The sequence below is a fragment of the Syngnathus floridae genome, chromosome 1 (assembly GCF_059516105.1).
Source record: "Syngnathus floridae isolate MCC-2025c chromosome 1, RoL_Sflo_1.0, whole genome shotgun sequence".
In the NCBI taxonomy this organism is placed as follows: Eukaryota; Metazoa; Chordata; class Actinopteri; order Syngnathiformes; family Syngnathidae; genus Syngnathus; species Syngnathus floridae.
In genome coordinates this window covers 1,989,483-2,012,500 of record NC_142413.1, presented here as the reverse complement: position 1 = coordinate 2,012,500, position 23,018 = coordinate 1,989,483, and the positions used below count along the sequence as shown (strand labels likewise).

Genomic DNA, 23,018 nt, shown 5'->3' with positions numbered 1-23,018 from the left:
CACCCGGGTCACCCCTCGCAGGGCCCACACGGCCAGCTGCAGCACAAACCACTTGTCTGGGAAACATTACAACACAATGGACTCGAGACTTGCTGGATTTTCTTGGGATCTTTGTCAATTCGTTTCGGCTGGTGACATCAAAAGTGGTAGATACAGATATTTGTTTCCCAATAGAGACTGTTAGGTTACGGATTCTAGTTATTGATCTGACTCCAAATTGCGATCAACACTTAACACATAAATTGCTATGTCCTAATCCACACACTGGCGCACCTAACAATTTTGCGAGTTCGTTCTGTCAAAGAGAAGACCAGTAGATCAATTAGACCAAATTTACCAATTATTTATTCCTGACAAAGCGCACTAATACAGGCCTGGGTCCCGGGTCCCTCACACTAAAACTCGTGCGTTTTTGTGACCACCAAAAGACGACACATTCTTCCGGGTTGCCCAGTTTTAAAGAAACACAATATGAATATTAAAGCATGCAAAATATTGTGAGATGATTGGTGGATGGCCATCTCCTCCCCGTCCAGGTGTCGCTGAGGTCAGGCGGTTGGGTTTTCCCCTCGATGCCCAGTCCCATAGATGTGCTGTTGTTCTCGTTTCTCACCGACCTTGAGATTATCTCGTCCGGTACTCCCTGTCTGGGCCTATACACAACACTTCCAAGAAAACAAGTTCATGCAGTTTGCCTGCACATTCCTCGGCCCCCACCAATCCACACGAGCACTTCAATACTAGATATTAATATGATTATAAGTTTAACACAACCTTAAAAAATATGTTTGCAAACTCCCAAAAACACATTTTCCTTTAAGACGTACCGGGAATAAAATTCTTCCCGGGAATATTCGTTGACATTGGGGGCTGTGAAAGTTCATCAACGACCGCTGTCGGGCGGTTTGACTGACAATAGACCGGCTGTTTGGAAAAATCCAGCAATTTTTTTAAATACCCGTCGGCCACCCAGCTGACATTACACGCAGGAAGATGATTGCTAAAAAAGTGTCCCAGTGGTAAACTACTAACAGATAACTTTTTTTTTTTTTTTTTCATCATTTCAGTTTTCTTGATGTGGTTAAACGAGGGTTGGGCTTTGATGACCGAGAATCATTTAGAATCGGGAAAAACATTCCAGTTCTCCCAGAATTGTTCAAATGTAAGTGTCGATGCAAAATTTCATAGCTGTGTGTCCGGTCCTCGAGGGCTTTATATTATAAAAGATCCAGTATAAAATGCCCCCGTGCATCTCCTTCCTCCAACAACACCTGATCGCTGATTAAATGATCTGCAGAAGTTGGACAACAATCTGTTGGAGGAGGTAGACTTATAAAACATAGCGGCCCTCGACGACCGGAGTCACCCACCTCGGATTCTAATGCCAGCACTGAGCCAACAGGTTCAACTAGGAACTAACCAGTGAGTCAACAACACACAAATGTAAAGGGGCCAGCTAATATTTACTTCAATGTATACCAGCATCCAGGATATGGTTACTGCTTGGAAATATCTTTTCCTCAAATGATGATTATTTTCTTGGTCATTCAAAGCTTTGCACTTTTGTTTTCCACTTCATACTCATTAAAGCCACATCATCCAAGATTTGCACTTGGCAACTTCGTACCACTTTTTGGCAAGTTTCCCTACCTTGTATGTGCTTATCCAAGTCCAACATGTCCCCAGTCAGCGCCATGAGACGGTTGACGACACGGACGCGGCCGATGTCACTGGCTCGTTTCTCGCCGGCGTCCCGCGCGTCCGCTTTAGCGTCCGTCCACATGGCTGTTGAAAAGTTGAAGTCTTCTCATCTGCGTTCAATCTGCAAGCGGTTCAGCCTCCGAGTGCCCGCCTACATCTTTCCATCCCCTCTCCTCCCATTGCTGCCCAGCTGATGACTTATAAACCGGTAGACCGGGTAACGCGTTGACTCCGCTTTGGATGAGCCAGACAGGAACAAAGTTCAAGCCGCCCGAGAAGGAAGATGCATGTCACAATCACCTCGTCACTTATTGCTTATCTAGGCTACTCATCCACTTTTTTGTTAGCGTATCAGCACCAATGTTTGTCTTTTCGGATCATTTCCAACGCTATTAGCATGAAATGTTTATTCAAAAGCTGTACGCCTTTTGCTTCCGCTTCGCCTGGCGACAAGGAGACGTTGAACAACTCAAACTACCACTTGTTTTATGTTAGGGAAGGTTTTTGGCGATCCCCAGCGACATTAGAATCGTTTAAGTCGCCGAGAGTGGCAGAATGTTAATATTAGCCAACGACTTTGGACTTCTAAACGAGCAAACATCCGGAATACATCATGTTGTTTACTTGAGCGCACATTGAAAGAAAAGAAAAAAATTTGCCAGGCATATTTACTCTTTTCAACACACAAATTTACAAAGTTCACAAAATTCCTCCTCGGCCCAATCACATGGCGGACACTGCAGCCAGAAAATAAAAAGGCCTTTCAAAAAGAAACTTCCTCAGCTGACTAATAAATTATGCTGGAGACAGAGGGCCGCCATTGAGCTGGGCTGACCAATCGAACCACACTAAGGCTTGAAAGGCAATAAAAAAAAGACAAACATGGTGGAATGCGCTTCCACAAGAGGTTACTTCCAACAAGAAAGCCTAAAGCTTGTTTGATCATTTCGTTTTAATCAAAGGAACAGATGGGACCGAGTCATAATTGATTTTTTTTTTTTTTTCCAGATGGATTAAAATATACAGACACACTCAGATTGATGATTGATGGAATGACAGTGAGCAAATTATGCATTTGTCCTGCAAGGTCTCAAGGAACCCTAACAACTGTGATACTCTGAGAATATAAAGGGAATTTTTGACAGGAACAATATCTGGGATACAGCTATGAATCAATACGGGTGAAGAAAGGTGGCGCTCAAGTAAAAAAAAAAACAACAAAAAAAAAACAGAGCCTTTTTGCTGTGAATGTTATCCAATGTGGCGGCTCGGTGGCACGCTGGCTAGCACGTCCGCCTCACAGTTAGGAGGGTGCGGGTTTGATTCCACCTCCGGCCCTCCCTGTGTGGAGTTTGCATGTTCTCCCCGTGTCCGCGTGGGTTTTCTCCGGGCACTCCGGTTTCCTCCCAAAAACATGCTTGGTAGGCCGATTGAGCACTCCAAATTGCCCCTAGGTGTGAGTGCGAATGGTTGTTCGTCTCTGTGTGCCCTGCGATTGGCTGGCAACCAGTTCAGGGTGTCCCCCGCCTGCTGCCCGATGACTGCTGGGATAGGCTCCAGCACGCCCGCGACCCCCGTGGGGATAAAGTGGTACAGAAAATGGATGGATGTTATCCAATGTTGTCTTGTTTTGTGTCATGTTCGCACGTAATGCGCGAGCTTAACGCAAGTGCGCTTCGCCTCATATTTAGTAAAGTGTGCAAGTTCTGTTTCATTGTTTTGATGTGTTCAATATGGAGCGCTAATTTCCTTATTAAAAACACGATACAAGAATAAATTTGCGTGTGTGTGTTGGAACTTCTATAGATTTTTTTCCCCCCATACAGTTTGTCACTGGCATAGAAGGCTGAACACAACATCTTTTTTGGTTGTAAACAATAACTGACCGCTTCGTGCCCACCGAGCTTGAACGTCAGTGAGCCATACAAAGAAATGTAAAGTATTTCAGTGGTCAGTGAGTGGGGCGGGAAAAATGTCACTTTTTGTTATTTGATTATTCATTGTGGTTATTAGCCAAAAATCTAACCGAGATAAAACGTCGACATTTGCTTTAAACCAAGTAAATTGCTTTTTGTTCCAGTGATTGTCTCATTTAAGAGGTTATGAAGCAGTAAGTCACTGGAAAACTGAACCAAAGTATTAATTGTACTAAGTTAATTTTGTTTTTCCTTTTTTAATCACTTCACTGGTTTCTTTTATATCAAACAAATTGTTTTAGGCAAACAATTTGCCCAAATTTCCTAGGGAAAGTTTCCCACCCGTCGCAACTCTTTGAGCTGGAGGAACTCATTGCACGTCTGCCGCTAGCTTTGCTCATGTCCAATGGCGCTGGAGTACTGTTGTTAGAAGCAGTCGGTGTAGCCATTGCGTAGTTGTGGAAGGCTAAATTGTTAGCTGTGTTAGCGTTAGCCGTCGTCAACAATGGAAAATCTGTCTCATTGAGACTCAGCATTAGCTTTTCTTGCCTGTTTTGGAAGTGACGCTTGAGTTGTGTGAGCAATTCTTGAGCTGAGGTTACGTTTTAACGTTTGTCAATTTGGGACACGACGCGCGGAGCTTTGAAGTTTTTGCGTGCCCCGGACGCCATCTTGCCCCTCTCCCAACTATGTAGACCAAAATAATAATCGTCCTGATTTGGGCCAATGTTGAATATTTTGAAAAGAGCTATATAAGGCGATTTAAACGGCAGAATGATCATCGGTTGATGACGAAGCCCTCCGCCGCATTTGGTCGAGTGTCCGTTTTTTTTACAAATCCAGGGCGGCAACTCTGCAACCAGCCCTTGATGTCTCAAATAAACTATAAATCAATACTGTGTGTGTGTTTTTATCAGGGCCAGAAGGAACCAATTTTAGGATTTTTTTCTTTTTCCAGGAGGCCACAGGAATAAGAGTGTTTCCAAGTGATTACTTGCATAAATAGGTGCTTGTTGAGTATTTGTTTTGTCAACCAGCCTCTGATGTCAAGAGTCTCAAATACCTGTTTGTTCAGACTTACCAAACAGTCCCATCCAGGGGTGCATGAGTGTCGTTGCGTGTTGTTTGAGATGTCCTTTGTTGAGCGAGGAAAACAAAGATGTGGGGTAACGGTTGCTTCTTTATTGGCAGGATCTCTGGTTGTTTAATGTGCGGCCAGGACACGAGGCATGGCAGCAGATGAGGCAACAGCGCCGTCTCGTGGTCAGAAGCTTTAATACTGCCCGGAAAAGGCGGCACAGCGTCACCTGACCGTTTGGTATCTACGTGTATTGGAAAGTCACTGCCCTGTGTGTGCGTGTGTGTGTGTGTGTGTGTGTGTTGTGTTCGCGCTTTTGACGAAGCAGTCATGTTTATATAAAATAATAAGGCAATTTACACACATATGAAGATGAAAAAGTTTGTCTAAACTAACAGAATATGAACACATTGCTGTTTCTCCCACTTCAGTGTTCAAAATATTTCATTCAACCAAATCCATTGAGAGTTCATTGAAAAAAATGTGCCTTTTGTTTTTAAATTTAGCACCAAAAAAAATAAAATAAAATGGTGGTAGGGATGAACTGAAGAGTTGAGTTGCCACGGTTTGAATGAGTGGAAAAGTGTACGAAAAAAGACCCTGAATCGTAATCAATTGCCTTTATTTTGAAATTTTTGCAACGACAGTGAAAACCCAAATTTTTCTGACAGCAGTGATTGATTAAAACACTGCGATCAGTCATCAAAAATGTACGAAGTGGATATAAATCTACATGAGATACAGTGCATTGCAGATGCGGTAACGTAGCGTAGAAATAACGACAGTGAAAACCAACATTTTTCTCACAGCAGCGATCGAGTCGAAAACTGCAATCAGTAATCAAAAATGCGATAACTGAATATAAATTGACAGTGACTTGTAGATGCTGTAACAGACCACAGAAAATGATGGAAAATACTGGATTACCCTTCCAGTGACATTTCTACAGTCGCACACATCATTGGCAGTAACATAGCTCTCTAGTGATTCAAAATTCATTCTTTGTAATCATACACTCTATAGAAGCTTTTTTTTTTTTTTTTAACAAGGAGCTGTCAAGTCCCGGCTCGCTTTTTAAAGGCGACGAGGACAAGACAACACGACACGAATAAAAACAAAACCATGAACGATAGCAAGAACCGACTTTGGACTTTCATTCCAGCCTCGAGACTATTCTCGTCTCTCCCGCGCTTACGATTGGGCTCTTTGAAAGCACTGGAATTTCTGTACCTCGTGTTTTGCTCTTTGAGTCAGTCATTTTACAAAAAGGCAGTCAAAGTGAAGTCAAAAAAAGAGCAAAGGACAATCCAAGTCGAGTCGAGTGTAAGTGAACATAGCACGCTCGTTCACATTGCATCTGGACGCGACATCTCGTTGGCTGATAACAGCTAAGCTAAATGCTAAAAACACTTGGGATAAGATAAGTTCTCTCTCCAGGCCTTCAGATATGTTGAGGGCCTAAGCTAGTGATATTTTTTGTCTTTTTATGTTTTTGTGGTTTTTTTTGGTTTTGTTACAATGGTGATACTATTTCTTTGGAGCAGAGTAGGAAGGGCATTCAATCTTTGTCTTCGATGATGACTTGCTTGCATTGTCAATTTTCTCCATGGGCTCTTGGGCCGTTGGGAACCGACACAGCCAGGCGGACTCTACGGCGCCACCTGTGGCTCCGGTGCGGCAATTGGAAAATGCGCTGTGGGCATTTTGCACATGAAGCTGTTGACTCGGGCGCAGGACATTCGCTTCCATCTTCCAGTCTGAAAGAAAACAATCCATTTCAGTGGAGCGCAAAGCACTTCTTCTTCCCAATGCTCATTGGAGGACGCACCTGCCGTAACACAGCCACGCAGTGTTGGTCGAGGCCGACGCGCTGGATGGGTTCTCCCGCGGCCCAGTGGGTGAAGGTCACCTCGCGGCGGTCCGACCACACCAACGTGCCGGGAAGCGCCAGGTCGTTCAGTCCGGTCCACATGTCGCTGGTTTCTGATGGGAGGGAACAGAGCTCTCATCCGGTTCTCAGATGTCGACGGGGACTGTTAATCAACGGTCGGGATGCGCACCAAGGTGGGAGACATTTTTCACTGAGGCCTGCTCCATCTCGCTGCGGATGGACACCAGTTCGGCACCGAAACCACGACACACCTGTTGCGCATCAGCCCAGTTCTTTTTGCCCTCAAATGTTTTGTAGCAGAAACCGGCAAACTCCTCCCAGTCAGGTGCCGCGCATCTGGGCTCTGCAGGCGAGACCCCGTGTGAGTTGTAGTCGTCATGACAGTTGGCGTGAGGTAAACAACTGGTTTTGGAACTCACCCCCGTCCGCAAAGGTGTGAGACACACCCAGTGGGTCGTTCAAACTGCAAATAGGAAAGCGATCATTAGCCGGTGGCTCTTCATGGGACTTTTCCGTGAAGGTCGGCCACTCACTGTTTGGAGGTGATCCCGTTCCCGGTGGAGCCCGTGTAGACTTGTGGTTTGGGAGCTCTCATCACAATACAATCTCCTCCGATGTCGTTCCGGATGACGCCGGCGTGAATGGCGGCCGCGCAGATGTGCGACTCCTGCATTTACACAAAGTTGCAGTCACAGACGAGACGTCGACCGGTGGGTGGGCTCAGCCAATCACCTACCTCCGAGTAGACCCATGTTCCAGCGACAAAGTGCTCCTCTTTGCCGCACCTGGGCGGACAGTAGAACCTGCAGAAGACACACATATTGTGAAATTGACAACAGGCGGTCATGAACCATCGTGTCAGGCGTGACTCACGTCATCGAATCGGTGAAGCGGACGCTGTTGAACTTTCTGGAGCAGGTCGTCTCATCTGTCGGACAAAAGGCCAGAGTTCGTGGCATGTTTTGGGGTCGTTGTTTTGGGCAACCAAAGCGGCCGCGGATTGCGTTGCTCACCCTCATGTGGGCATCCCAAGATGTCGAAGCGGAGGCCAAATTCTGGACGATTCTCCAGCGGCAGGATGCGGACGTACTGAGCGAACGCGGGCGTCTCAAGCAGATGAGTCCCACCGCCGACGAACTAGAAATCGAATGTTTCCTTGTTTGTTGTGACAAGATGGGAGGATGAGCTCACGGTCCACTCCATTGGCTCACCTTCCCGTCCGGGTGTTTGGTCCACTTCTTCCTATCGACGCTCAGTCTCATCTCAAGTGGGATGTCCCAGGAGCGAGCATCGGTGCTATTACAGCCCTGGGTCACGATCGCAGTCACCTTCCTCGTGTAGCCGAGGTTCACCAGGATCCAGCTGCCGAGGGCTGGAGGAGGGGGACAAAAGAACGCTCAGGAGGAGACCCAAGTGCCAAGCGGTCAATTTTCCACGCACGATTTTTGGACGGCTTCCAGCAGGACTCCCCGTTGAGGCGGGCTTTTTCCGGGGCGGCGTCTTCCATCGAGGAGGAGGCCTTGAAGGAAGAGTCGGCGACGCTGCCGTCGGCGACGCCCAGACTGTCGAGACACACTGAGGACAGCCAAAAGTCATTACAATTCGGAACGGATGCTTCGAATAAAAATCCGGCCACGGAGCCCCTCGTGGGACTCCTTGCATTGGTTTTCGTGGGAATTTGAGGAGTCCTAGATTCAGTGCAGAGCGGAAGATCGCGAGGCGTGAATCCCACCTTTCTGTTCGCAGCTATAGACCATCTGCAGATATTTGGAGGGGGCAGGGCAGGACGTGTCCTCCAAAAGCTCAATGTGGCATCTTTGCTGGCTGTTGCACATTTTCCTGTAGCGAGGGACGATGCCTTCCACTGAGCAGGTGGTCTCTGCAAGTCACAACGCGTCGGTGAGTATGAGCATCGACGAACCGAACGAGCATCTGAACGGTCGGTAAGCATTGCTTCAATTTCACGACGTTCCGTAGCAGGCCAAAGTTGTTTGGGGACTTTCAGGAGAAAACCAAGTGAAATACGCTGAATGGGCCTTCTGAGGTAGGCGGACAAATAAATGCCTTCATTGGCAAACGGTGGATTCTCAGCTCTTACCGTCTTCCGATGAGTCGTCGTCGTCGAACGAGTAGTCGTCGTATGAGTCTGCGTCCTCCTGGCAAACGTCGTCACTCCGCCGACCGTAAAAGGCGGACTGGATGCTGATGCGGCTTTGCTTCGGACCCTCAGCCTCGCACACGAGGTCAGCAGAATGCTTGTTGCAGACAAGGATCTCCTTAAAGCCTGCCAAAGCATCGTCGTGTCATTTTTGTCTCGTGTCGTTTGAAGCCAACGTTCAAGGAGACTTACCGTCATGAGGCTGCTGCGGCGCTTTTGGCGTGTCTCCTGCAAGACAAAAGCAAACGACGCGAGTCGGCACGTTGTGAGAATCGGTCGAGCGTCGCCGCCGCGTCTTACCTCTTTTCTTGCACATGTAGCCTCCCTTCTTCCGGCAATCGTCAAACTTCCAGCGGCCGTTGCTTGTGAGCAAGGAAAGACAGGATGCACCGGAGGGGTCACTGGGGTCATCTGGAAGGAGACGACAGATGCTCAGCTGCATTCCTCGCAGACAAACATCGATTGAGTTTTCGAGCCACCTCCGTCCATGACGACGTAACCCAACGGGGATCCGTCAGTCCATCCGCTGCCGTCTTTCGTGATGTTGTTGTTGACGCCCAACCACAGAGAGGGAATGCTTGGCAGAGAAGTGTAGATACCTTTGGAGGTAAATGGTCAAATGTGGAACCAGATATTGAAACACTGCACGTTGGGGGAATTCAACAGCCCTGATTGCGTCCAGACAGACAGACAGACAGACAGCCTACTTCGTATGAATGCCTGTTCTTGTGAGTCGGTGATGCTGAGCAGGTCTCCTCCGTGGCGGAGGCAGTCGTCTCGCGCCTCCGTCCAGGCCTTGGCGTGCCTGCGTTGGATCAGGTAGCAGAAGTCGGAGGAGGGTCGGTCCCGCCACCAGCCGCACTTTGCACTCGGGACTGCAAGTGAGAGTCGAGTCACTTGAGGGCGAACGGGCGATGAGAGACCACCGCACGTCGACTGGCGAGTGGGACGCCCACCTGCCGGCGGAGGAAGAAGAAAGTCTTGGACCTCGGCTGCAAGGAAGGAAAAGAGAGGACACGTTAGCACTTTGATGTAGCTTTGCCTTGAAATGTAAAGTGCTTTTCAAATGAAATTTGTTCTTCATGTATGTATTTAAGTGCAAAGTGAGTGGTCATCATTTGCTGACCTTCTTTACAGATGAATGGCTGAAGATTGGTGCAGGGCCAGTCCTCAAGTTTTCCAGTCTGCGACAAGGCAGCGCAGTCTCCACGTCCGGCCGGCCTGTCTGGGACCCACTCGATCTTGCCCTGCGGACGACACGCCGGACGTGACTTTGGCGCGTTTGGTCTCGCTCGCCACCACCGCATTTGCTCCAAAATGATGAGTCCTCTCTCCTCCCACTCATCCACACTTTCCCACAGTGTGACTTGAATTCATTGGACAATTTCCCTCCACTTAAATCACAACTTGAGTTTCAGACTCAATTTCATATTCTCGAGCGACTTTGACTTGTGAAAATCTGCATTTTAATCATACATGATTAATACACGTCATTTAATTTTATTCTCATAATTTCACAACTTTGTCCTTGTTAATAGCCCATCTGATCAACACCTTCAACGTTTCTCTCTTCTGGTAACATGACGAGCATTCGAACTTTTGACTACTTTTGTAGGCCGCTCGCTCTAAACGTTTGGCTTACCGCAGGAGTTGCGTCGCTCCACTCAAAGTTGCCCTCGTTCTTCTTGAGTCCCACCCAAGATTGCAATCCTCCTACATATGGCGCGTGAGCTTGAGGAAATCACAGAAAGCGAGAAGAGCATTCAAAGGTGTCAGACGTTGGCAAACGCTGGGGGAGGGGGGGGGGGGGCGACAGCTGGCGTCGGCAGTTTGACCGTGGCGCTCACCAGCCAAGAATTTGCCCTCGTCCCATGAGAGGACGCTGGCCAGGTGACCTTTGGATTCTCGGCAGAACTTGTCGGCATCCTTCCAAGTGCGCTCCATCCTCCCAAAGTGATAGCAAGAGCCCTTGTACAGGAAGTCGCCAGGGTCGCAGAAGGAAGCTGAAGCCGCCGAGAAACACGGATTACAAAACGGCAAGGGGGCGCTGCGGGTGTGAAAAGAAAGGAGAAGCGTGGCTGCCACTCACTCTCCACTCGATGGTAGCCCAATCCGTAGTCCTTGTAGGAACACAGCCGTCCCTCCGGGCAGTCTGCGGGAGGACGACATGATTGCATTTTGTCCTCCTTTCAGCGTCAACATTACAACGGCGGTTCAGACTTACCGTCGGGCGACCGCTTGCACATGTACGCCAGTGAGGATCCGCACGAGCCATGTCTCCACTTGCCAGGCTGACTGTACACACCTTGGTTGACGTAGGCGCAGGAAGCAACGTTGGAGCTGTCGGGGAAAAGTGGGGGAAAATGAGACACACATCTGAAAAACGGTCCAACTCGGAGGCTTTTCCCATCTTTCTCGGCAAAAGACAATTTTACGTCAATACATGTGCTCTCTCAAATTTCGTAAATGGGTTCCATCATCTCGCCATGTGCCCTGGCTGACAATGAAAGGCCGCAAAGCGGTGACCTTCTTACCTTCCGTCTTGACGCGAGTCCCTGTTGGCGTAGGCCGGGGTCACACCGGTGTCGGACCAAGTCAGCTTCTTTTCTCCCTCTTCAAAAAACTGACACCAGTTCTTGGTGCAGTCCTGCCCAAACCAATCCCGGTTGTCAGTCACCTACCGGCAGCGAGCCAACAGCAGCCTGCGCTCGCGTCTCACCAGATTGGAGAGCCCGATCCAAAAGGGCTCGTCGCCCATTTGCTCCATCACAAAGCTTTCCTCGTAGGGCGAGACGATGGAGACCAGGTCGCCGCCCTCCCACAAGCAGTCGTAGCGAGCCCCCAGCCAACCGTTGGTGGTCTCCATCTTCTTGTAGCAGTTGGAGCCGTGAGGATTCCATCCGTTTTTGGCGTCACATGATGCCTTGGGATCGATCAATGCTGATAAAACAACAAAGTTAGCTGCCTTGGTCATTTTTTAACGTTTGGTGAAAAGCAGAAATTCAGCAAACAGGTAATGCAGTCGCTCGACCCAATTCAGTTTGATCCCAAATTGCCTCGCCTGCTTGACTGGCAATCCACAACTGACAAGTCTTCAGAAGGACACGGGCATTGAAGGCTATTAGCAGTCACAAGAGATAAACAGGGCCAGTTTCAAGATGCTGAACGATCTCAAAGAACCAACTCGGGCTGCCGCAAATGATTTTTTAGCTCATGGGCTAGTCACTCATGGTATAGGCACTATTGAACGGCGAGCAGCTGATCTTGCACAACCTTCATTCGCTTACAACCTGAATTCTTTGCGCTAGGAAAATAAAAAAAGAAGACAAGTATCGTCATGTCATTTTTGTCTCCTGTCGTTGGAAGTCACCGTTCAAGGAGACGTACCGTCATGAGGCTGCTGCGGCAGTTTTGGAATGTTTCCTGCAAGACAAAAGCCAAAGAAGCGAGTCAGCACGTTGTGAGGATCGGGCGAGCGTCGCCGCCGCATCTTACCTCTTTTCTTGCAGATGTAGCCTCTCTTCTTCCGGCAATTGTCAAACTTCCAGCGGTTGTTGCTTGTGAGCAGGGAAAGACAGGACGCACCGGAGGACTCACCGGGGTCATCTGGAAGGAAACGACAGATGCTCAGTTCCATTCCTCGCAGACAAACATCGATTGGGTTTTGGAGCCACCTCCGTCCATGATGACGTAACCCAGCGGGGATCCGTCAGTCCACCCGCTGCCGTATTTCGTGATGTTGTTGTTGATGCCCAACCACAGAGAGGGAGCGCTTGGCAGAGAAGTGTAGATACCTTTGGAGGTGAATGGTCAGATGTGGAACGAGAGTTTGAAACATTCCACGTTGGAGGAATTCAACAGCCCTGATAACGACCAGACAGACAGACAGACAGACAGACAGACAGACAGACAGACAGACAGACAGACAGACAGACAGACAGACAGACAGACAGACAGACAGACTACCTTGTATGAAGGTGTGTTCTTGTGAGTCGGCGATGCTGAGCAGGTCGCCTCCGTGGCGAAGGCAGTCGTCTCGCGCCTCCTTCCAGGCCTTGGTTGGCCAGTGTTGGATCAGGTAGCAGAAGTCGGAGGAGGGTCGGTCCCGCCACCAGCCGCACTTTGCACCCCGGCCTGCAAGCCAGAGCGGAGTCACTTGAGGGCAAACGGGCGACGAGAGACCACCGCACGTCGACTGCCGAGTGGGACGCCCACCTGGCGGCGGAGGAAGAAGAAAGTCTTGGACCTCGGCTGCAAGGAAGGAAAAGAGAGGACACGTTAGCACTCTTCGATTTGCCTTCAAATGTAAAGTGCATCATATATCAAAGGTAGGATTATGATGAGGAGAGAGCACGTGGTCATCATCACTTGCTGACCTTTTTTACAGATGAATGGCTGAATATCGGTGCAGGGCCAGTCCTCAAGTTGTCCAGTCAGCGACAAGGCAGCGCAGTCACCCCGTCCGACCGGCCTGCCTGGGACCCACTCGACGTTGCCCTGCGGACGACACGCCAGATCGATATTTTCTCACACTAGATGTATCCATTTGTCTCATTTCTGAGCCGCATTGTTGTCCATTTACAACTGTCTGCCAGTTAAAGCACAATTTGAGTTTCACACTCAAACTTTCCCAACTTTTTTTTCTTCTAATTCAGTTCAACTTTGTCTTTCGTCACCCGACGTGACGCCTTCATTCCGGGCCGGAGACAACTGTTGCAGACGGCTCCGAACGTTTGGCTTACTGCAGGTGTTGCGTCGCTCCACTCAAAAATGTGGTCGTGTTTCTTGAGTCCCACCCAGGATTGCAATCCTCCTTTGTAGGGCATGTGACCTTGAGGAAATCAGAAAACGCCACTGAGCACAAGACCAGCATCCAAACTTGACAGATGTTGTTGTGAGACGATTGCCGGCATCGGCGGTTTGTCTTGAAGCTCACCAGCCAAGAATTGGCCTTCTTCCAGTGAGTGGACGCTGGCCAGGTGACCTTTCCCTTCTCGGCAGAACTTCTTGGCGTCCTCCCAAGTGCGCTCCATCTTCCCAAAGTGATAGCAAGAGCCCTTGTACAGGAAGTCGCCAGGGTCGCAGAAGGAAGCTGAAGCCGGCAAGAAACATGGATTACAAAACCACAAGGGGGCGCTGCAGGTGCGAAAAGAAAGGAGAAGCGTGGCTGCCGCTCACTCTCCACTCGATGGTAGCCCAATCCGTAGTCCTTGTAGGAACACAGCCGTCCCTCCGGGCAGTCTGCGGGAGGACGACGTGATTGCATTTTTTCCTCCTTTCAGCGTCGACATGACAACGGGGGTTCAGACTCACCGTCGGGCGACCGCTTGCACATGTACGGCAAGGAGGAGCCGCACGATCCATGTCTCCACTTGCCAGGCTGCCTGGAGAGGTGCACACCTTGGTTGACGTAGGCGCAGGACTCAACGTTGGCACTGTCGGGAGAAGACACACACGTGAAAACGTGCCAATTTGGAGACTTTTCCTTGACACGTGTGCTCGCTCAAATTTTGCAAATGGGTTCCATAATCCCGCCGTGTGTCCCTCATGGACGCAAGAAGGTGACATGAGCTCCTCACCTTCCGCCTTGACCTGAGTGCCAGTTGACGTAGTTCAGCGTCACAGCGGTTTTGGACCAAGTCAGCCTCTTTTCTCCCGCTTGAAAAAACCGACACCAGGTCTTGTTGCAGTTCTGGAGAGTTCAAACCCGTGAGTCGTCAGTGAGCGAGCCAACAGACGCTTGCTTGCTGGCGCTTGCGTCTCACCAGATTGGAGAGTCCGATCCAGAAGGGCTTGTCACCCATTTGCTCCTTCACAAAGCTTTCCTCGTAGGGCGAGGTGATGGAGACCAGGTCGCCGCCCTCCCAGAGGCAGTCGTGACGAGCCCCCAGCCAACCGTTGGTGGGCTCCATCTTCTTGTAGCAGTGGGAGCCGAGGCGTTGCCACCCTTTGTTTGTTTCACATGAGTGAACGACTGAGGACAGACGGACACATTTTGAGACTATTCTGACGTCACAGCGCCACGTTCTTTGCATTCTTCAGCGACGTTAAGATATGCGACAAACAAAAGGACCACGCCTGCATCAACACTGACATCAGACAAAAATCACTTTGGTCTACTGACACGCGTCGGGGAGACTGGACCGAGCGCCTTGTCTTACCTCGTCTCTTGCAGACGTAGCCGCGCTTCTTCTCGCAATCGTCGACCTCCGGGCCGCCCTCGCCGCCGAGTAAGGAGTTGCAGCGTGGGCCGGAGGGGTCACCTGGAAGGAGACGGCAGACGCTCAGCGCTCCTCCACGGAAACGGACGTTTTCCGGCCAGGTTTTAGAGCCACCCACCTGCGGCGGCCAACTGGACGGAATCGGGTGAGGATCGGGCCGACCGCTCGCTGCCATCTTCGACCGTGGTGTCGTTGGTGTCCAACCACAAAGAAGCGTTGTTTGGCAGAAGACCTTTGGGTCAAAGGTCAACACGGTTGAAACATCTCACAGGTGCATGTGCTTAACCGTAATGAAGTGCGGATGACGTCTGGCTCGTGTTCTTGTCGCTGGGGGCCGGCCACAAGCTTTTCTTTGGATTGAAAGAAACTGGGCAAAGTTTGGTGCTCCCTCGCTTCCACTTTCTCCCGCATGGATTCTTTCATCAAGCACATTAGATTGTGGACAGCCTACCTTGGACGAAGGCATGTTCCTGCGAGTCGGCCACGCCGAGCAGGTTGCCGCTGAGGCGGGCGCACTTGTCTCGCGCCTCCTTCCAGGTCTTGGTGGCCTTGGAGTTGATCAGGTAGCAGAAGTCGTTGGCGGGGTTCTCCTGCCACCAGCCGCACTTTGCGCTCTTGCCTGCAAGCGAGACTCGGGTCAGGTCACTTGAGGGCAAATGGCATTTTGCATGTGGGCTGCAGGGTGGGACGCCCACCCACCCGATGCTGATGTCGGCACTGGGCGAAGAAGCGGAAGGATGTCTCTGGCCTTGCCTGCGAGGATGTGAGAGGGATCAAACATGAGAGAGCGCCAAGAAGACAAAGGGCAAATGAGAGGTTGTGACTTGCCGACCTTTTTGACAGATGGATGGACGAAGGCTATCGCATTGGGTCAGGTGAGCTTTACCATCAAATACCAATTTGGAGCACTTAGATGATCTGTATGAATTATACCACGGGACATCATCCTGCGGGGGGAGGACACAGACTCGAGCGGGTTAGTTGTTGCAGTTGTTCCCATGGCCTCCCAGCAAATCCCTTCAAAGTCACTTCACTGATTCGAATCTCTCCAATTCAGTTTCATCACCTCTTTCTCACAATCAGAATTCAGATTGAAAGGTTTCAATGAAAAAAATGTTGCCCTGCAAGACGAGCGGTGGGTGCACTTTCATTCGATCGATCACCATGGTGGTGATCCTCATTGAATCCTCATCGAATGAAAAAACACGTTTGTCTTGCAACACCGCTCAAGGCAAGTCCAATTCAAATCAAACCAAACCATTTGACAGGCAGAGCGAGCGAACGAGCACGCTTGTCCGATTTGTCCTCCTAACTCAAAACAACTTTGTTCCGCTAAAATCCCACTTTTTAACATGACGGCTTCATTCTGGCCCATTGACAACTTTTTGGACCTCGATCTGTTGCACACAGGTAAGGTAGGTCACTTACTGGAGATGATGTGTCGCTCCACTCAAAGTAGACATCGTTCTTCTTGAGTCCCAGCCAAGCCAACCATCCTTGTCCATCTCGTCGCACGTGAGCTTGAGGAGAGCGGAACAAAGACTTGTTGTGAAACATTGCCGGTCCATTGCTGGCCTGCTCATTTTGCCTTGGCGCTCGCTCACCAAACAAGAATTGTCCGACAACCAGTGAGTGGACGCTGGCCAGGTGACCTCCCTTCTTCTTGCAGAAAACCTCAGCCTCTTGCCAGGTTCTACGTGTCCCCTCAAAACGGTAACACGAGTCCTTGTACAGGAACTCGCCAGAGTCGCAGAAGGAAGCTGAAAACCAAGAGAACCTCGTTAGAAAAGCACAAGGAGACGCTGCGGGTGCAGAAAGAAGAAACGTCGCTGCCGCTCACTCTCAACTCGATCGTAACGGTAACCCAAGTCTTTGTAGGAACACGGCCATCCGTCCGGGCAGTCTGCAGGAGGACGACGTGATTGCAATTTTCCTCCTTTCAGCGTCAACATCCCAAGAAGAGACAGACTCACCATCGGGCGACCACTTGCACATGTATGCCAGTGAGGATCCGCACGAGCCATGTCTCCACTTGCCAGGCTGATTGTAGAGGTCCACATCTTGGTTGACGTAGGCGCAGGACTCAACGTTGGAGCTGTCGGGGAAAAGTGGGGGAAAATGAGACACACGACAAGGCAATTTGGAGTCGATTCTCCTCTTTTCGGATCGAAAGAAAACAAAAGGTGCTCACACATTTTTGGAAAGGCGTCCAAAATGTTCCCGTGCATCTTGCCGGACACAGAACGCAAAGAGGTGACCTTCTTACCTTCCCTTTTGACGCGGGTCCCAGTTGGTGTAGTCCGGCGTCATACCGGTGTTGGACCAAGTCAGCTCCTTTTCTCCCGTGTCCAAAAACTGACACCAGTCCTCTTTGCAGTCCTGCCGAAACCAATTCCGGTTCTCAGCCAACTACCGGTAGCTAGCCAACAGCCGCTAGCTAGCACTTTGGTCTTACCAGATTGGAGAGCCCGATCCAGAAGGGCTCGTCGCCCATCTGCCGCTTCACAAAGTCTTCCTCGTCCGTGGAGGTGATGGAAACAAGGTCGCCGCCCTCCCAGAGGCAGTCGTGACGAGCCCCCAGCCAACCGTTGGCGGTCTCCATCTTCTTGTAGCAGTGGGAGCCGCGAAGAGTCCATCCGACTTTTGCGTTACATGTCGCCTCAGGAATGATTGGTGCTGATGAAAGAGCAAAGTCGCCTTGGTCATTTGTCAGCGTTTGGCTGAAAAACACAAATTGAGCAAAGAGACAAGAAGGAAGTGGCTGCCAAATTGCGTCACCTGCACGACTGACAATAATACAATATGAGCTCAATCAACTGGAACGTAAGCGTTGCGCAGAGGCTGAGATCAACCGGAGTCCAATTCCCTGTTGGCCGTGCACAAAGTTGGTCAATAAAGCCAATTCTGATTCTGAAATCATCTATCCACAAAAAATCAACTAGGCCCTTTTTTCCTTTCTTCTCACGATCGTCATCAACCCTTTTCAACATGCTGAATAATTCCAAGGACATGTCAAAGGACGGAGGGAATTCAGTCCACTTCTGTCTGACATGCGTTCGTCCGGCCTCTGCTGTCCTCCCCCCTTGCCTACTCGGAGCAGGGGAGGGAGGGGCGGGCGGGCGGGCGGGCGGGCGAGAGGAGAGAGAGGGCTGCGACCCTGTGTGGGACTCCCACCTGATTCTGATGTCGGCGCCACACGAAACTCGAAGGAATCTCTGGCCTTGCCTGTAAGGACGACGTGAGAGGATCAAATATGAGAGAGCAACCAGAAGACAAAGGGCAAATGAGAGCTCGCGACTTTCTCACCTTTTTGACAGATGGGTGGGAGAACCTCGTCGCAAGGCCACATGCCAACTTCACCAGTCCGATACAATTGGGCGCAGCCGTCTAATTTGTTGTGTCCTCCCAGCCACGGGACGTCATTCTGCGGAGGGAGGACACAGCGGGTGGGCGTGACTTGAGCGTGTTAGGTGTTACAGCTGCTCACATGGCTTTCCAGCAAATTCCTTCAAAGTCACTGTATTGATTGAAATCTCTCCGATTCATTTTCACAACCGCTTTCTCACAATCAGACTTGTTGCCATATTCAGACTGACAAATGTTTCCCTGGAAAATGAAAGGTGCACTTGGATTCTACTGATCACTTCATTGTTTTTTCCATCTCAATGATCATTTGAATCCTCATCAAATGAAAAAAACCATTTGTCTTGTAACACATTCAAATCAAACCATTTGACAGGGAGAGCATTCTTGTCAGATTTGTCCTCCTAATTCAGCACACCTTTGTTCTGCTCAAATGACACTTTTTAACCTTTGCCCTCTTTTTTGGACCCCGATCTGTTGCGCACTTGTCACTTACTGTGGTTGATCTGTCGGTCCACTCATATTTGCCGTTGGTCTTCTTGAGTCCCACCATATTATACCAATCTCGCATGTGAGCTTGAGGAGAGCAGAACAAAGACTTGTTGTGAAACATTGCGGGTGGATTGCTGGCCTGCTCATTTTGCCTTGGCGCTCGCTCACCAGCCAAAAATTCTCCGTCAACCGGTGAGTGGACGCTGGCCAGGTGACCTCCCTTCTTCTTGCAGAAATCCTCAGCCGCTTGCCAGTTTGACCGGGGCCCCTCAAAATGGTAACAAGAGTCCTTGTACAGGAACTCGCCAGAGTCGCAGAAGGAAGCTGAAACCCAAAAGAACCTTGTTAGAAAACCACCAAAAGAGGGTGCGGTGTGATAAGAAGCGCCGCTGACACTTACTCTCCAGTTGATCGGAAATGGAAGCAGATTCTTTGCGGGAACAGGTACGTCCATTCGAGCAGGCTGCAGAAAGATGACGGAGTTGCGCTTTTCTTCTTTCAGCGTCAACATTACAACGGGGGTTCAGACTTACCGGTGAGCCGCCGCTCGCACATGTACGCCAGTGAGGACTGACACGATCCATGTCTCCACTTGCCAGGCTGACTGCGGGACTGCACACCTTGGTTGACGTAGGCGCAGGACTTAACGTCGGCGCTGTCGGGGAAAAGTGGGGGAAAATGAGACACACGACAGGCCAATTTGGAGTTGATTCTCCTCTTTTCGGATCGAAAGAAAACAAAAGCTGTTTTTGAACCTGCGCACACATTTTTGGAAAGGGTTCCAAAATGTTCCTGTGCATCTTGCCGGACACGGAACGCAAAGAGGTGACCTTCTTACCTTCCGTTTTGACGCGTGTCCCAGTTGGTGTACTTCGGCGTCATACTGGTGTTGGACCAAATCAGCTCCTTTTCTCCCGCTTCATAAAACCAACACCACTCGTCGTCGCAGTTCTGGCGAAAGCAATTCCGGTTGCCAGTCAACTACCTGTAGCTAGCCAACAGCCGCTAGCTAGCACTTTGGTCTTACCAGTGTGGAGAGTCCGATCCAGAATGGCTTGTCGCCCATTTGCCCCTTCACAAAGTCTTCCACGGTCTCGTCGGCGAAGGAGACAAGGTCGCCGCCCTCTAAGGTGCAGTCGTAACGAGCCCCCTGCCAACCGTTGGTTGCCTCCATCTTCTTGTAGCACTTTGAGAGGTGAGAAATCCATCCGTGGGCTGTGTCACATGTTGGTCCAGAATTGGTTGCTCCTGATAGATCGGTTAATCCTAATGAAACAGCAAAGTTGCCTTGGTTTGGTGAAAAGCAGAACTTCAGCAAGAATGAAGTCGGCCGAATTGACTTTTTGCCAAATTGCGCCACCTGCATGACTGACTTGGGCGTTAAAGGCCAATTAGCCTGAGAGCGTGAACGTGGCGTTTTTTTTCCATGAGATAAACGGTTTCAAGATGCAGAATAATTTCAGGGAGCGTTACACATGTCTAAAAACGGAGGAAATTCAGTCCTCGTGCTACCACTTGGCCAGGCAAGCTTGTTTTTCTCCTCAAGCGCGGCCCACGTCAAAAGAGTTCGACTTTTTTTTTTTTTTAATTTATTCTCATCCATTGCCAAAAGTTACAAACTAAAATAATATATTCAACAAGGCACATTTTTGTCACGAGATAACACTTTCAAGAAGCTGAATGATTTCAAGGACTGTTGCGCATGTCGAAAAGGGGAAGAAATACAGTCCGCTTGTGTCATTCTGCCGCCACTCGGGGAGAGAACAAGTTTTTTTTTTTTTTTTTAACTCGACTCCTGCCCGCAGGATGGCGCTGGAAGTCTACAAATTCCACTTGCAACTGTTTTCTTTTCATCAATTACCAAAAGCTACTTTGACAAAAAGGAAGACGTGTTGGAATTTCACGTCTCTTGTAACAAATCTTCGTGACTATCGTTTCCTTTGCCCCACCGCCCACACACGCTCCAGTGCAACGTATGTGCCCCCCCCCCCCCTTTTTTTTTTATATAAGAAAAACGCAATGTGTGGTTGCAAATATTCAAGCCAATAGTGGTGCTGTTGTCTTGCGAACTTACGCGTGTGCACGTCGCTATAAACGCAGACAGACGTTTTGGTTGATTTTGTTTGGAGGGATGGACAAACAAGTGCCACGTTAACATCAAAGTGGATCAAATGATATAGTTGCGTCTGTTGCATGTCCTACTCGATATAAAACATTGTTCGGTGGTAAAAAGAAGGCAGGTAGGGCTCTGGATACACTCCATCTCTATTCAAATGATTATTTGATCACTTATGCTTAGCGCCACATGGAATAAACGACTTTTGTTGCAGACCGGACGGACGTCGTCATTACTCTGAAGTACAACCTTTGCCTATTTCCAAGACAGTATGTGAGGAGAAAAACGGAGTTTGCCTTTCCAACAAAGTGACACGCAATTTTGTCCTCACTGGGGCTCTTTTACTCCCCAAACATATTTGATAAGTGTCTATGTTGAGGACTTGCTGTATAACATCCTCCCTGTGATATTGGGGTTCTCGCATGTTCATATTTAACAATTGCAATCATTTTCTTCTGCTCTGTCACTTCAGTTAAGGAATCCTTCTAAGATTCGTTTCCTCGCAAACTTCTTTATCTCGAGTTGCCGTGCGCATTTGGGCGAGGGAGGGGGGGGTTGGGGTGGGGTTGGAATTTGCCATTGTGTCTCGCAATCAATGTCAGCTTGTTAAAGAAGCATAAAAATCAGGTAAAAAAGACTCTTTGCGCTCAGAACGCAAAGCTTACGTGCACAAGAGCAAGCGCTGTTACATCCATTTGAAAAGAACTCCATTTGGGTCAAAAAGTGGACCGAATTTGGGTTGAAAATCAAACCAAACTCTTTTGCGCAGAACGGTCCATTTAGTACAAAAAGTCCTCAAATGCCAAAACGCCCCATAGTTGAGACCCATTCACCCAGCTTCCTAAGTCGGTCCAATTTGGAACCCGGCGGCGGATCCGCACTGCCATCCGAAGCGCACACGTTCTTCCAAAGTTATCCATTTTGGTCGATGTACTCACCGTCTGCGCAGCTGTACAACATCCATACAACGCAAGACAGGAGAACCAGCGCCAGGCGCGCGGCCGGCGGGCTCATCATGGCCTCGGCGCTATTGAACGCAGAAATCTCGGTGTGGTGCACGCACTCGTTCCGCTCGAAACAAGGACAGCCGCCCGCTGGACAGGCGCTCAATCGCTCGGCTGCGGCCTCTGCGGCTGCTGCTGCTGCTGCTGCGGCTGCTGCTCGGCCCCCACCTTCGCGAGTAACGCACCTTCGGAAGAGCGCGTTCCCGCGGAGACGCTCTGTACGCGAGCACGTCTTTGAGCGATGCAACGCGATGTCAATTTGGCCACCTTTGTCCAGACTTTGGACACCGCAAGCGAAAAAGGGGGACAAGCTTTGGGGTCACTTCAAGCTACGTTTTAAAGTCAAGCCAAATCACGTGTCAAAGTATTTTTATTTTTTTTTACTCGACATCGGTCAAAGTGGAAACAAATCAGCTCTTGACATCGTCGACTGACTGAAAAGTCAAAAACATTGGCTCACTCAATCAGCCGACATTTTCTGAGCAGGTTGTCACGTAGCAGGAAGGATGGCTTCCTAAAAAGGCACCGGCGCTTTTTAACCAAGGGGGTGTCCGGTGGCGCGCCGGGACCATTTTTCAGCCCGGAGTTTCAAATCCAACCGGCCCAATGGCAGGCGGACAGAATAGTGGAATACCGCCGCCGCCGCCGCCGCCGCCGCCGCCGCGTCACTTGACTCGACTATATTTAAGCGCTGACCATGGGTGTCTATCACAGAAAATAAAAGATGATCCATTTACATCATGAAAATATATCATCACTAGGCTACTGTAGCAGTTGCATTATGGTTTATGTTCAAGATTTTCTTATTCGCCACGTTTGAGCGTGCCAAACAAGGAATTTGACTTTGGTACATCGCAGCCTCTGTTCAACAGTTTGGTGACTAAGAACACTCAGGACGCGTGAAAAATGACAAATATTCCCAAACGTTCCTATTATTTTCCATGGTAAACAGTGTATTTATCTTCTAAAATGCAAGCTAGGAGAGCATCCAAGACTGATATTAGCGTAGGAATTAGCCCGTGTTGTAGCCTAAGCCCCTAACTAAGCCTGGCTCCTGACCATTTTCCTCTGCGGTTGG

General features: G+C 49.6%; 2 protein-coding genes across 4 annotated transcripts in view; both read right to left on the bottom strand.

Annotated features, from left to right (window-relative positions):
• The window catches only part of LOC148403267 (urea transporter 1), a 7,267-nt gene extending 2,381 nt beyond the window's left edge, over window positions 1-4,886 (bottom strand). Inside the window, exons 1-3 of one of the 2 annotated variants that reach the window (XM_088394078.1) lie at window positions 4,699-4,885; window positions 1,651-1,785; window positions 1-56 (exon numbers count right to left, since the gene is read on the bottom strand). The exon at window positions 1-56 is cut by the window's left edge and continues 134 nt beyond it. In XM_088394078.1, coding sequence (XP_088250204.1) covers window positions 1-56; window positions 1,651-1,785; window positions 4,699-4,723 — 216 coding nt within the window. In that variant the 5' untranslated portion in view covers window positions 4,724-4,885. Of the gene's footprint in view, window positions 57-1,650; window positions 1,786-4,698 lie in introns of both variants that reach the window. The other variant, XM_088394088.1, reaches the window with a different exon arrangement.
• Window positions 4,887-5,300: 414 nt separating this feature from the next.
• On the bottom strand, window positions 5,301-22,172 carry LOC148403266 (macrophage mannose receptor 1-like). 2 transcript variants are annotated; one of them, XM_088386994.1, is made up of 56 exons: window positions 21,875-22,172; window positions 19,848-20,086; window positions 19,659-19,771; window positions 19,354-19,475; window positions 19,221-19,283; window positions 18,989-19,144; window positions 18,825-18,904; window positions 18,272-18,389; window positions 18,140-18,190; window positions 17,421-17,641; window positions 17,232-17,344; window positions 16,939-17,060; window positions 16,806-16,868; window positions 16,570-16,725; window positions 16,394-16,485; window positions 15,798-15,912; window positions 15,665-15,718; window positions 15,417-15,584; window positions 15,084-15,197; window positions 14,906-15,007; window positions 14,510-14,718; window positions 14,324-14,436; window positions 14,058-14,179; window positions 13,923-13,985; window positions 13,681-13,836; window positions 13,487-13,575; window positions 13,121-13,241; window positions 12,960-12,995; window positions 12,711-12,878; window positions 12,419-12,538; window positions 12,240-12,350; window positions 12,132-12,167; window positions 11,464-11,684; window positions 11,279-11,391; window positions 10,969-11,084; window positions 10,834-10,896; window positions 10,592-10,747; window positions 10,387-10,475; window positions 9,871-9,991; window positions 9,701-9,736; window positions 9,452-9,619; window positions 9,224-9,343; window positions 9,045-9,155; window positions 8,937-8,972; window positions 8,685-8,870; window positions 8,319-8,465; window positions 8,027-8,161; window positions 7,798-7,958; window positions 7,600-7,723; window positions 7,460-7,514; window positions 7,323-7,389; window positions 7,120-7,253; window positions 7,006-7,049; window positions 6,756-6,929; window positions 6,524-6,678; window positions 5,301-6,452 (listed from the first exon to the last, which is right to left on the bottom strand). In XM_088386994.1, the coding sequence occupies exons 1-56, from the start codon at window positions 21,951-21,953 to the stop codon at window positions 6,345-6,347; spliced, it is 6,525 nt and encodes a 2,174-aa protein (XP_088243120.1). In that variant the 5' UTR covers window positions 21,954-22,172; the 3' UTR covers window positions 5,301-6,344. The 2 variants fall into 2 exon arrangements, with proteins under 2 accessions (XP_088243120.1, XP_088243130.1); XM_088387004.1 differs by lacking the exons at window positions 16,806-16,868; window positions 16,939-17,060; window positions 17,232-17,344; ... (3 more) ...; window positions 18,825-18,904; window positions 18,989-19,144 and having other exon boundaries at window positions 21,875-22,168.
• Between the last annotated feature and the right edge of the window lie 846 nt (window positions 22,173-23,018).